This window comes from Hyperolius riggenbachi, chromosome 3 (genome assembly GCF_040937935.1).
Source record: "Hyperolius riggenbachi isolate aHypRig1 chromosome 3, aHypRig1.pri, whole genome shotgun sequence".
Classification (NCBI taxonomy): Eukaryota; Metazoa; Chordata; class Amphibia; order Anura; family Hyperoliidae; genus Hyperolius; species Hyperolius riggenbachi.
In genome coordinates, this window is record NC_090648.1 from 259,794,236 (window position 1) to 259,807,852 (window position 13,617).

The 13,617-nt window shown below is 46.4% G+C and overlaps 1 protein-coding gene across 3 annotated transcripts in view; it reads right to left on the reverse strand.

Annotated features, from left to right (window-relative positions):
- FBXL13 (F-box and leucine rich repeat protein 13) overlaps positions 1-13,617 on the reverse strand; it is a 227,738-nt gene that overhangs the window by 9,108 nt on the left and 205,013 nt on the right. For 2 of the 3 annotated variants that reach the window (XM_068276222.1, XM_068276220.1), the window contains exons 18-19: positions 13,156-13,239; positions 8,679-8,813 (exon numbers count right to left, since the gene is read on the reverse strand). In XM_068276222.1, the coding sequence (XP_068132323.1) occupies positions 8,679-8,813; positions 13,156-13,239 (219 nt within the window). The remainder of the gene's footprint in view (positions 1-8,678; positions 8,814-13,155; positions 13,240-13,617) is intronic. The other variant, XM_068276221.1, reaches the window with a different exon arrangement.

Genomic DNA, 13,617 nt, shown 5'->3' on the forward strand with positions numbered 1-13,617 from the left:
GGTATTCCGTTAGTTGTATGGTGAGTTCATAAAAGATTTTATTTTTTGCCACAAGTTAGTGGAAAATGACACTTTGTGAAAAAAAAAAATCAATTTCCGCTAACTTGTGACAAAAAATAAAATCTTCTATGAACTCACCATACACCTAACGGAATACCTTGGGGTGTCTTCTTTCTAAAATGGGGTCACTTGTGGGGTTCCTATAATGCCCTGGCATTTTAGGGGCCCAAAACCGTGAGGAGTAATCTAGAAACCAAATGCCTCAAAATGACTGTTTAGGGGTATAAGCATCTGCAAATTTTGATGATATGTGGTCTATAAGGGGCCGAATTTTGTGGAACCGGTCATAAGCAGCGCTGCGTAATATGTTGGCGCTTTATAAATACAATAAATAAGCAGGGTGGCCTCTTAGATGACAGGTTGTATTGGCACTGAAGTGCAGGATGTTCTCAAATCGTGACCTGGACATGGCAGCAGAGAAAATGGGCATGTGATGTATTGGGTGCGTAGACCAATAAGACCGCAATACATTCTTTTTGACTACACCCAATTTAAGGAGAAGGCCCCAAAAATGTTACATTCGGAAACTTGTAGTGGTTTCCACCGAAAAGGCTGGGCATGGTAGCTTCTTGGATTGGCAGTTGCGTATTGTGTGGCATAACGGTTGGTCTCAGCCACAATTAAGTCTAAGAGACCAGCAGTGACCAAAAAAAAAATTCTTCACTGCGGTGGGGCTGGTGAGGGTTTGGCCGGGTGATCAGAAGCCCACAGGGGGCAGATTGGGGCCTGATCTTATGGATAGGAGTGCTAGGGAATGACAGGAGGTGATTGATGGGTGTCTCAGGAGGTGATTAGAGGGGAGAATAGATGCAATCAATGCACTGGGGAGGTGATCGGAAGGGGGTCTGAGGGGGATCTGTGGGTTTGGCCGAGTGATCAGGAGCCCACATGGGGCAAATTAGGGCCTGATCTGATGGGTAGGTGTGCTAGGGGGTGACAGGAGGTGATTGATGGGTGTCTCAGGGTGTGATTAGAGGCGGGATTAGATGCAAGCAATGCACTGGGGAGGTGATCTGAGGGCGATATGAGGGTGTGGGCGGGTAATTGGGTGCCCGCAAGGGGCAGATTAGGGTCTGATCTGATGGGTAGCAGTAAAAGGTGGTGACGGGATGATCAGTGGGTGATTAGAGGGGAGAACAGATGTAAATAATGCACTGGGGAGGTGATCAGGGGGGCCTGAGGGTGATCTGAGGGTGTGGGCGGGTGTTTGGGTGCCCGCAAGGGGCAGATTAGGGTCTGATCTTATGGGTAGCGGTGACGGGGTGATTGATAGATCAGGGTGTGATTAGAGGGCAGAATAGATGCAAGCAATGTACTGGCGAGGTGATCATGGTGGGGGGGTTGATTGGGTGCCCGCAAGGGGCAGATGATGGTCTGATATGATGGGTAGCAGTGACGGGGTGATCAGTGGGTGATTAGAGGGGAGAACAGATGTAAATAATGCACTTGGGAGGTGATCTAAGGGTGTGGGCGGGTGATCAGATGCCCGCAAGGGGTAGTTTAGGGTCTGATCTGATGGGTGGCAGTGACAGGTGGTGATGGGGTGATTGACAGGTAATCAGTGGGTGATTACAGGGGAGAATAGATGTACACAGGGGGGGGGGGTCTGGGGAGGATCTGAGGGTGTGGGGGATGATCAGGAGCACCCAGGGGGCAATATAGTGTTGAAAGATAGTGACAGGGCCTGATTGATGGGTGATTAGGGGGGTGATTGGGTGCATACAGATTGGGAGGGGGGGGTCTGAGGGGTGCTGTGGGTGATCAGGGGGCAGGATCAGTGTTCTTGGGTGCATACATACACAGCTGCCTCCTACCCTGGTGGTCCCTCGATCACTGAGACCAACAGGGTAGGAGGCATCCTGTATATTACACTTTGTAGAGGCAGATCAAGGGTTAACAACCAGCCGGCGCTGCTAATTGGCTGGTGGGTGGGAGGAGCCTAATGCCGGCGGATGCGTGCGATCCCCGGCTATTCAGTCTCCCAGGTGCCGCCGCCGATCGGCGTTAGGTGGTCCTGGGGGTGCCACTTTGACGCCCATAGGTAGTGGGCGGTCGGCAAGTGGTTAAACATGCGAGTTGGAGCACCTGGTTTGCGTGCCTAGTGCCTTCTGAATACTTTTTAATATTTATCGCCAAAAGGGCATACTCAACATAATTCATCAATACAAAGATCACAGTGACTACACATGAAACAGGAAGGAGTATGTTAAATGGGAAAATTGATGTGCTTTTTTGCATTGAAAACATGAAAATTCACATGTGGGACCATTGACTTTCATTACATGAGCGCATGCAGCAAACAGTCCATTCTTGTTACTTTTTTTTTTTTTTTGCATTGGAAAAAAGCATTTAATGGAAGCTACTCCATTGAAATTGCATTGGCGTCAGTACTAATGTGAATTTTTGCAGTGCGAATTTGCACTCCGTGGAGACAGGGCCTGATTCCTGAAACCAAAACTTTGAAATGTTAGAACTGTTTGTCGATTAATAAATGGTATGCTGGCTATTTGCATGAATTGAAAGCTAGTTTGACAATGCCATCCACCTACTGTTCAAAACAACCTCTTGCACACTACATGCGATTCTGAATCTTTTATACGATCCAATATTTGATTCCGATTCAGATTAAAAAAAAAAAAAAATACTGCATGCTGCTACATTCTTTAATCGGAGTCAAAAATCGTATCGTATAAAAAAAATGAGAATCGCATGTAGTGTGTAGAGATAGCTCGAACCTCCAATTTTCGGTTCACGAACCTCGAACGCGAACTTCCGCAAAGTTCGGTTCGCGCAAACTTTCGCAAACCGCAATAGACTTCAATGGGGAGGCAAACTTTGAAAACTACAAACATTTATGCTGGCCACAAAAGTGATGGAAAAGATGTTTCAAGGGGTCTAACACCTGAGTTTTTGCATGGCGAAGTGGGATAGACGCCAAAAGTCCCGGAGTAAAAATCTGGATTTGACGTACAGCAGCGTTTTAAGGGCAGAAATCCCATTGCATGCTAAACTGGAGGCCAGGGTACTTTAAAACATCTTGCATGTGTGTACAATCCGGTAGTGTAATCAGAGTACTGCTTCACACTGACAGACCAAACTCCCTGTGTAACGCACCGCAAACAGCTGTTTGTGTAGTGACGGCCGTGCTGGACTGGTGCGCACCATGGCCAGAGTGCAGGCGATAGCGGTTTTCACGGGAATATGGTCGCTGGGCTGAGGTCGCTCAATGACAGAACAACAGTGACTGTCCAGCTGATCGAATTTGGTCTGTCCACAATGAAGCAACGACCTTATTATCTTGGGTGTGATTTTCCCCCCTCCCCCCGAGGCTCTCGTATAGCAGGCGGTCATTGCTTCATTGTGATACGCAAGCCCCTTCACCGCAGCAAGGTAATGATCACGAAGGGGAATTGACACATGTACATGCCTTTTTGTTTTGTTGTTGTAGCTGCAGTGCAGCCAGAAAAATTAGGCAGGCATGTACACGCACCAAAAAAATTATTATAGCGGCCTTAAAAATTCAGGAATCCGCCTGGAATCCTGGACCCTGTTGGTGGTGGTGGATAGGGATGCTCATTCGGATTCCGCGGAAATGCAATTTCCGAAATCCCGATCGGAAATTGCATTTCCACATTGGATTGCGGAAATCGGTAATGCAAGTGCGGTAGGCGGATTTCCGCCGGAAATCGCGGAAATTTCCGCCGGAAATCGCGGAAATTCCACCCGACCTTAACATCAATTTTCTCAAAAACTATAAGGCCTTTTTGAAAACTTTTTTTTTTGCATCTTGTTCCCAAGATTCAGTTTAATAAACCCTGAAAATTTGGTGTTTCTAGGATTTAAGGGGGCTTTGCTATTAATCACTAAAGTCGGCGGATTTTTACTGTAAGGTAAAATGCAGAAGATCTGCATCTGCCTACTTTCTAAATTTTACATTACAGTAAAAATCCGCCGACTTTAGCGGTTAATAGCAAAGCCCACGTAAGCCCTAGAAACACCAAATGTTCAGGGTTTATTAAACAGAAGCTTCTGAACAAGATGCAAAAAAAAGTATTCATAAAGACCTTATAGTTTTTCAGAAAATCGATGTTAAAGCCGGGCAGAATTTCCGCGATTTCCGGCGGAAATTCCGCATTGAAATGCGGAAATTGGTAGCGGAAAGCGGAATCGGTAATTTGCAATGGCGGCATGCGGATTTACCGCGGAATCGGAAATTGGCATTTCCGACCATCCCTAGTGGTGGAGAAGACAGTCAAGCGGCCTGCAGGTAGAGATGCTGCGTGGGGAGCGACTTAGTCTTGGGGCAGGCAGTCACACGGCGTGCAGGCAGATATGCTGTGTGTGGGGACTGACTTAGTCTTTGAGTGGGCAGTAGCCCTCTGGGATCCATGCCTCATTCATTTTGATGGTGAGGTACTGAACACTTTTGTGACCTAGGCAACTGCTCTTCTCAGTGACAATGCCTCCAGCTGTGCTGAAGGTCCTTTCTGACAGGACACTTGAGGCAGGGCAAGACAAAAGTTGGATGGCAAATTCTGACAGCTCAAGGTCAAGCCTGCGCACCCAGTAGTCCATCGCTGCTCAGTGTCTACATCCACACTTAAGGCCAGGTTACCTGCCGGTCGAGGCGTTTGTGGAGGGTGGATCTGGAAGGGCTAAGGCGAGGCATTGGACTAAAGAATGTCTGCATGTCCGACATCACCATGAGATCGCTACAGCGTCCTGTCCTTGCCTGCGTGGACATGGGAGAAGGATTACTGGCAGTGGTACCTTTATTCCGTTGTGCTGTGACATCACCCTTAAACGCACTGTAAAGCATAGTTTCCAGCTTGTTCTGCAAGTGCTGCATCCTTTCTGCCTTATAGTGATTTGGAAACATCTCCGCCACTTTGTGCTGATACCGAGGGTCTAGTAGCGTGTCCACCCAGTACAGCTCATTCCCCTTGAGGTTTTTTTATACGGGGGTACCACAACAGGCTGGACAGCATGAAAGACGCCATCTGCACGGAGCAGTGCTTTTCAGCGCTGCTAGATTTGGGCGCAGCCAGCGCCGCCATAGACTGTAATGGGAATCCGTCTATAGCGGCGCTCAGTGAGTAACGTCTGCTCCGTCAGAAGACGGAGCCGAAGTTGTTTAAAAAACAATAATTCGGCCTCCAGCAATCGCTGGAATCCGAATTATTTCATTCCCCCACTATCCATGGCGGCCTGGAGGGGGAATAGTAATTAAAACGGCCCGGACTTGTGCAGCAGCAGGATCAGCCATATACTGCTGTATTCTGCGCCCAAGTCTACCGGCGCCGATTTCAAATGTACTCCATCTGCACAAATTTGGATGCAAACGTACGATCCATCTCCTCTTGCTCTTCCACAGTGATGTCAGGTAAGTTCTCCTCCTCCCCCCAGCCACGAACAATACCACGGGAAGGTTGAGCAGCACAAGCCCCCTGTGACGCCTGCTGTGGTTGTTCCTGCTCCTCCAAAAAAAAAACACCTCCTCATCATCTGACTCCTCTTCCCCACACAACTCTTCCTCCTCCCTCCTCTGTGCTACCGCAGGTGTTGAGGATACATCTGGTTCTGAGAACTGATCCCACAACTCTTCCTCCTGTAACTGTTCCTGTTCACGCTTCTCCACAGCTTGATCCACCACTCTACGCACGGCACGCTCCAGGAAGAAAGCATATGGGATCAAGTCGCTGATGGCGCCTTCACTGCGACTCAGCAGGTTTGTCACCTCAAACAGCCGGATTCAGAACATGTGCCATGCAGGGTATGTGTCAACTTTCCCAAATTCAAAGCTGAAATGAGATTGCTGCCATTGTCACATACCACGTTGCCGATCTCCAGCTGGTGCGGGGTCAGCCACTGATCCACCTGTTTGTTGAGCAGCCAGGAGAGCTGCTCCAGTGTGACTTTCCGCTTTGAGGCAAGACATGTCTAAGATGGCGTGATGCCATTGTACCTAGCATGCAGCATAGGCCCTGGGGCTGTGTAGCTGGAGAGGAGATCGCAGCACCAGTAGAATAGCACTGCCACTCAGCCGAGGAGGAGGACGACAGCGAAGAGGATGTAGCAGGAGGAGAAGGAGAGGAGGTGTCACAACAAGGTCTGCTTCACAGCCACGTACTCCCCTGCTTGCCAGCGGTCACCAGGTTGACCCAATGGGCTGTGTAAGGAATGTACCTGCCCTGACCGTGCTTGGCAGACCAGGCATCCGTGGTCAGATGGACCCTTGACCCAACGCTGTGTGCCAGAGATGACACCACTTGCCTTTCAACTTCACGGTACAGTTTGGGTATCGCCTTTTTAGAGATATAATTGCGGCCTGGTATCTTCCACTGCGGTGTCCCAATGGCCACAAATTTTCAGAAGGCCTCAGAGTCCACCAGCTGGTATGGAAACAGCTGGCGAGCTAACAGTTCCGCCAAGCCAGCTGTCAGATGCCAGGCAAGGGGATGACTGGCAGACAATGGCTTCTTCCGCTCAAAGATTTCCCTCACAGACACCTGGCTGCTGCTGTGGGCAGAGGAGTAGGAACTGCTCAAGGTGAGAGGCGGAGTGGAGGGTGGCGGCTGTGAGAAAGCGGCTGAAGAAGATGCACCTGAAGGAGGAAGAGGAGAAAGGGGGTGGCTTTGCTTTTGTGTGCTGCTTTTCCTCAGGTGGTCTTGCCATTGCAGTTTGTGCCTCTTCTTCATGTGCCTTCGGAAGGCAGTTGTCCCTACGTGGGTGTTGGCCTTTCCATGGCTCAATTTTTGGCGGCAGAGAACAGATGGCATTGCTCTGATCTGAGGCAGACACCGCTGAGCCCAGGGGTGATGGCACTATGGTGGTGTCATCAGCTGATGTTGAAGGGCATGTTGACTGGCTATCCATAGGTGGTGTTACATGGCACTGGACACTGCCACCAGCTGTCTGAGTTCCCCCTGCTTCTTTCAGGAACTAGTCTCCTCCTGCTCCTCTCTGACTCCCCCTCTGAACTGTCCCCCCGTTTACTTCCTCTATTGGGAACCCACATTACATCTGTATCATCCTCATAATCCTCCTCCCCAGCTTCGCTTGCATCAGACACCTCCAAAACTGCACCAACAGCAGGTACTTCACCAGCCTCCTCCTCACACCTTACGTCCATAGTGTCGCCTAACTCCGACATATGAGGTGGTGTAACTTGCTTAGCGCCTTCATCTTGTTGTAACAATAATGGCTGTGAATCAGTGAATTCCCCACCAAATAACTCCTGAGAAGGGTCAAATGCAGCAGCTGTGGTGCTTGTAGTAGTGCTGGTGGCTGCGGAAGATGAAGTGTTCTGTGTTAAATAGTCAACCATGTCCTGACAATCTTGGGAGTTGATGGGACATGCCTTCTTCTGAGCACTATAGTTTGGTCCAGGGCTACACAAAATCATGTCAGCACGACCTCGAACAGACCTGCCGGGTGGCCTGCCTATGGGTCTGCCTCTGCCTGTTGTTTTGTCCATATTGGGGGGGGGGGGGGGGGGAGAGGATGAAGTGAAAGGTATGCACTGACTTGACTAATACAATGTGCAGTCACACAGGTGCAATGAAAGGTATGCAGTGACTGGTATTACAATACAATGTGCAGCTGTCACACAGGTGCACTTAACAGGTATGCACGGACTGGTATATTAAACAGAACAGCGTGTGGTCACACAGGTACTGTGAACAGTTATGCAATGACTAGTATTACAAATGGGCAGCTGTCAAACACAGGTACCGTGAACAGGTGCAATGACTAGTATATAATATAATACTGCGTGCACTCACGTATGTAGGTGCACTGAACAGGTAGGTATGTAGTGATTGGTATTACAAATGTGCAGCTGTCACACACACAGGTAGTCCCTAAATGTGCTGGGCCTGGCAGTGGCATAGTAGGAATTACCAAGGGGCCAAGGGCCAGCTGCGACTGACTGACAGGGCTGTATATGCAACACAAGTGTCTGTGAGACACACACACACACACACACACACACACACACACACACACACAAATAGATCACAAGAACAACATTAGCTCTCAAAAGAGCTGTAGAGGGGTGCATTTTAGCAATAAGTATTAGCAAGGAGCAAGCTAACAAGAGCCTAACTAAGCTTTCCCTATGTCTACAGCAGGTTCTCTCCCTTCTCTAAATACTGCAGCCACACGAGTGAGTGAAAAGGCTGATGCTGCCTGCCTTTTATAAGGGGGGGGGGGCTCCAGGAGGGAATGTGTAGCCTGATTGACTACCCTGTGTCTGCTGACTGTGCTGTAGAGGGTCAAAGTTGACCCTAATGATGTAGTATAGGGGGCGGGTCGAACTCGCATATAGTTCGCGGTTCACCGAATTTCGTGTGAATCGGTTCGCGGTCGAACCGTTCGGGCCACCTCTAGTAGTGTGCAAAAGACCTTTATCCTGAAGTCTGTATATTGAGGATATATAGTGCAGTATCTTATAGGATTGTATGTTCGATAGTCACTTAATCCAACAGTCAGGTATGTGTAATTCTCACTTACTAGAAAATAAAAATAAAGCTTTTAGTGTTGTCTATTTTGCTTAATGTAAAATACATTATGCATTCGTTGCTTGTAATTGTGCCCATCACTTATATAATGTTTACCTTAGGGCATCCAGCTATGTTGATAGATGTTAGCATTTTACAGCAAAATGCCACTGTTTTCACAGTGTTATTGGTGACTTGCAGGCAGTGAGACATATCCAGCACTTCTAGATCCCGTGATTGATGGCAAAATTTCTGTTGCAAAACAAACCCAAACAATAATTATTGCCTAGCTTGACTTTTGCTATGGGTAAACAGAGACATAGAACAAATCTATTTCAGGTGCTAAGACTGGCACTGCTTGAGGCTATGGAAACAATAAAGGGAGTCTGAAGCGAATTTTAAAATTAAACAGCTACATAAGGAGAGGGAAGGCTTTGGGTTCTTGAACCTTCCTGTTCTCCTGCCGGTCTCCACGTTCCCCCGCAGGCTCCCCTGTTAGCAGCCCACAAACAATTGGTCGTGGATTGCTCGCTTCCGATTTGGGGAGACTTTGGCAGTCTTCAGAATCCCTCTCTGGCACACTTGCGTGTGCGCAGTACAGAGGCGCCGGTCTTCAAGAACAGTAATGTTTACGAAGACTGCTGAAGTTTTCCACGGTGGGAGATTCGAACGGAGCAGCCTGCGGGTGAATAAGGAGACCGGTAGGAGAACGGAAAGGCTCTATAGGACCCAGAGCCTTCTATCGCGTTAGGTGAGTATCTGTTTTTTATTTAAAAATTCGCTTGAGATAGTATGTTGCTTGGGGCAACATACGTACAATTCTGAATTTATCTGTGCTTTAAAGCGGAATATAACCCTGCATTTCAACTTTGCTCTAAAACATTATTTACAGTATATATGCAACCAGCATTTTTTTTTTTACTAGACCAGCATTGGAAGGGTTACACAGAGCTTTAAAGTTCCTGGAGATTTCTGCAGACGCATCCGAAGCTGACATAGATACATTTTGTTTACATAGATGTATCTAAGTGTTGAATGTGACTCACTCTCTCTGACTGAGGAACTGGAGGACAGCCAAAGAGTGTGTAACATTTCTCAATAGATACATTTAACTAAATAGAATGTAACAATCTGAACTTCTGCATATCTCTCCACGAACTTTAAACCTGTGTTTAACCCTTCCAATGCTGGTCTAGTAAAAAAAAAATGCTTTTTCCATATAATATGCTGTAAATAATGTTTTAGAGCAAAGTTGAAATGCAGGGTTGTATTCCGCTTTAACTCCCTGGAGGTATGATTTATAACCTTATTTTTTTCTTATCTGAATACATCTGATTTGTATACTTTTGTTTGCTGTATACATCTATCCTTTGTCATTTTCATGTGTAAACTTCTTTCTTGTTCTTGTTTGTTCTTGTTTAATTACCTGGCTTCATATTGTTCCATGATATGAACAAAACAAATTGGAGTGAACATTCAATATTTGAATTTAAGTATTCCTGTTGATCCATACACATTTCCAAAAAGATTTCAAAGACAATTGTGTGTCTTGTAGACCTCATAACAGAATAACTAGGAAAATTAATTTGTGTAGTTATAGTTACAATTATTCTAATGACTTCATTTGATTAGTAGTTCAACACTAAGTGTGCCTGCTTTTCTTTAGTAAAAATAAATAAACTGTTCAGTATATATTTATTTGGTGCACGCTGCATTAATTATGTGTTAGACATTTTAAAACATTTCCTGTGTCTTCTCCTGGAAAAACAAGAACAGAAAGGCCAGCTGTCACCCTCATTATGTTACACTTGATAGGCTCACAGCTGCATATAATGTTAGTACTTAACCTTTGTGTTAAAAATTAGAATTAACACCCCTCACTTTAAAGCCTAAGCACAGCCAAGCAAACAAAATCCTTGAAAATGTACAATGTTCTGTATTCTGTTTCCAGCGTTTTGTGTTTGGTATCCCAGAAGCGGTTTATGCCTAATGTGGTTTAGCATATTTGACATCACTTAAAGGGGCACTACAGCAAAAAACTGTAAATTGTAAAATATGTGCAAACATATACAAATAAGTACATTTTTTCCAGAGTAAAATGAGCCATAAATTACTTTTCTCCTATGTTGCTGTCACAGTAGGTAGGTTGTAAAAATCTGACATTACCGACAGGTTTTTGACTAGCCCATCTCTTTATAGGGGATTCTCAGGGATATATTTATTTTCAAAAGCACTTGGTGAATGGCAGTTGCTCTGTCCAACTGCAAAAAACTGTGTAGGGAGCAGGGAAGCTGGCCAGCATCCTTGTTTAACCACTTGCCGACCGCGCACTCATACCGCGCGTCGGCAAAGTGGCAGCTGCAGGACCAGCGACGCAGTATTGCGTCGCCAGCTGCAGGCTGATTAATCAGGAAGCAGCTGCTCGCGCGAGCGGCTGCTTCCTGTCAAATCACGGCGGGGGGCTCCGTGAATAGCCTGCGGGCCGCCGATGGCGGCTCGCAGGCTAAATGTAAACACAAGCGGAAATAATCCGCTTTGTTTACATTGTACGGCGCTGCTGCGCAGCAGCGCCGTAAGGCAGATCGGCGATCCCCGGCCAATCAGCGGCCGGGGATCGCCGCCATGTGACGGGACGTCCTGTCACTGGCTGCACAGGACGGATAGCGTCCTGTGCAGCCCTGATCTCCGGGGGGGGAGCAGGTAGGAGAGGGAGGGGGGAATTTCGCCGCGGAGGGGGGCTTTGAGGTGCCTCCCCCCCCCCCGCCAGCCACATGCAGGCAGGAGAGATCGGACCCCCCCAGCACATCATCCCCCTAGTGGGCAAAAAAGGGGGGTGATCTGATCTCTCTGCCTGCTACATGATCTGTGCTGGGGGCTGCAGAGCCCACCCAGCACAGATCACTCAACACAGCGCTGGTCCTTAAGGGGGGGGTAAAGGGTGGGTCCTCCAAGTAGTTAAATCTTTTTTCAGGAATATAATTTATAAAGAATAAAAGCCTCGCTGAGAATCCCCTTTGAAGAGATGGACTAGTCCAAAACCTGTCGCTTCTGTCCCATTTCTACTAAATACTGTAAGTGACAGCATTATAGGAGAAAAGTAATTTATGGCTCATTTTACTCTGGATAAAATGCACTACTTCTTTGTATGTTTGCACGTATTTTAAATTTTATAGTTTTTCGCTGTAGTGCCCCTTTAAAGTAAAATTTTAAGGGAAAGAAGTGCCCCTGGGTGTGTTAACCTCGGGAGGGGGAAACCTCTGGAACCAGCATCAACACCCCCGAACACTGCAGAGCCATAATTGTGCAGTAGCGGCTCTGTTTGCGCTCTGGAGGAAATAGCTTAGCCCAATCAGGTATTTCTGCTGGAGCCCATAGACAAGCTGCTATTGCGCTTGGGCACACTACTGATGAGCCATTGTCAGTGGAAACTTCGGGGGTCCCAGCACTGGATCCCCTTTGGTGAGCAGGATGGGGAAAGCCTCTTTAGGATTCAGAAGTAAGTAGCCCCCAGGTCTGCTTTTTTCCTCTCTTCAAGTAAACTAAAGAAAACCACTAAATATGCAAAGCAATCTATAGACTGATATAAACCATGTATTTAGGCAGAACATAAAACATTTCCTGGCTGCTAAAACATCCTTGTTAGGTCACTGCACGAGTAGAGTGCATATTTGTGACATGGTTCTCCTAATGTGAATGTTTTATGACAGATTTATGGGAGTTGAAAAACTGACCTGGTATGAGCATGTGGGTTAGGACATTTAGTCAACATAAGATGCACACTTATTTTATGTATGTTTTTGGAATAACAAGCCACAATGCCAGGCAAATTTAGGAAGGTAACTCCATTCACAGGTAAAATTTAAAGGTATATATGCAAATACAATACAACATGTATATTGTGCTTTTCTCCTGGCGGACTCAAAGCGACAGAGCTGCAGCCACTAGGATGTGCTCTATAGGCAGGGCAGTGTTAGGGAGTCTTGCCCAAGGTCTCCTGCTGAATAGGCTGGCTTACTAAACAGTAATTCCAACCCAGGTCTCCTGTGTCAGAGGCAGAGCCCTTAACTAGTATACTATCCACTGCCAATCTGTTTGGGTGATAACGGGATAGAGGGAATAGTTTGAATGGCTTGCAGATTGCTTTGCTGGATAGTCTACTGGCTAAGGGCACCACCTCTGACATTGGAGACCAGGGTTTGAATCTTTGCTGAAGCCAGTACTTATTCAGTAAGAAGTCTTTGAGCAAGATTTCCTAACATTACAAGGTGGCCAACTCTCAAGCATTTTGTGTCCAACAGGGGAAAAGTGCTATACAAATGTTAGAATTATTATTTTCAGCCTAACCAAACTGCATCTGACATTCACGCAGGAATCCAGTTTACAAACCTAGAAACCTAGGCAATAAAAAATAATAATGCAGACATTATTTATGCACAATACACAGAAAGTATGCATTGGAAATCCTAAAATATTCCAAACATGCTTAAACATTGAGCCTGAATTATAATTTTAACAAATCTTGAATTCCTAAGCTACAAAGAAGTAAGGAACCTGACTTAACAACTGTTGCCCAAGATAGTAATAGTGAAGTTACTTGAATTCCGATGTCTGTAATCCCGAGACATTCTGATATGAAAAGTTCCTTTAGTTTACTTTGCGCCCCAAGTGTGGTCAGTCCCTGAATTGAAATAAAGTAGTCACATTATTTTTCATAAATAGCTTTGCAAATTTCCTTCTGTTTTAAGAAGGCAAATTACACCAAGCTTTGCTTTTTTTTTTTTTAGTAGGATGACTTTTTGGTCCCTTTTATCCCCCTATACATTCCTAGTAGTTTGGGTCACCCTGAGCTGCTTGGTTACTCTGTTGTACTGGACCAAGCCCTATCTCATACAGCCTTATCAATCCCTGCCATGTACTGATGAGGACCAAAAGTCCAAAACAGGCTGTCTACATGTGGGTTTGATATGGCTGTGCAAAATTAAAAGCTATAGGCTTGCTATACACCAGTGGTTCTGGATGCTTGCTTGGCTTAACAAGGGTGAAAAGGGATAATTTG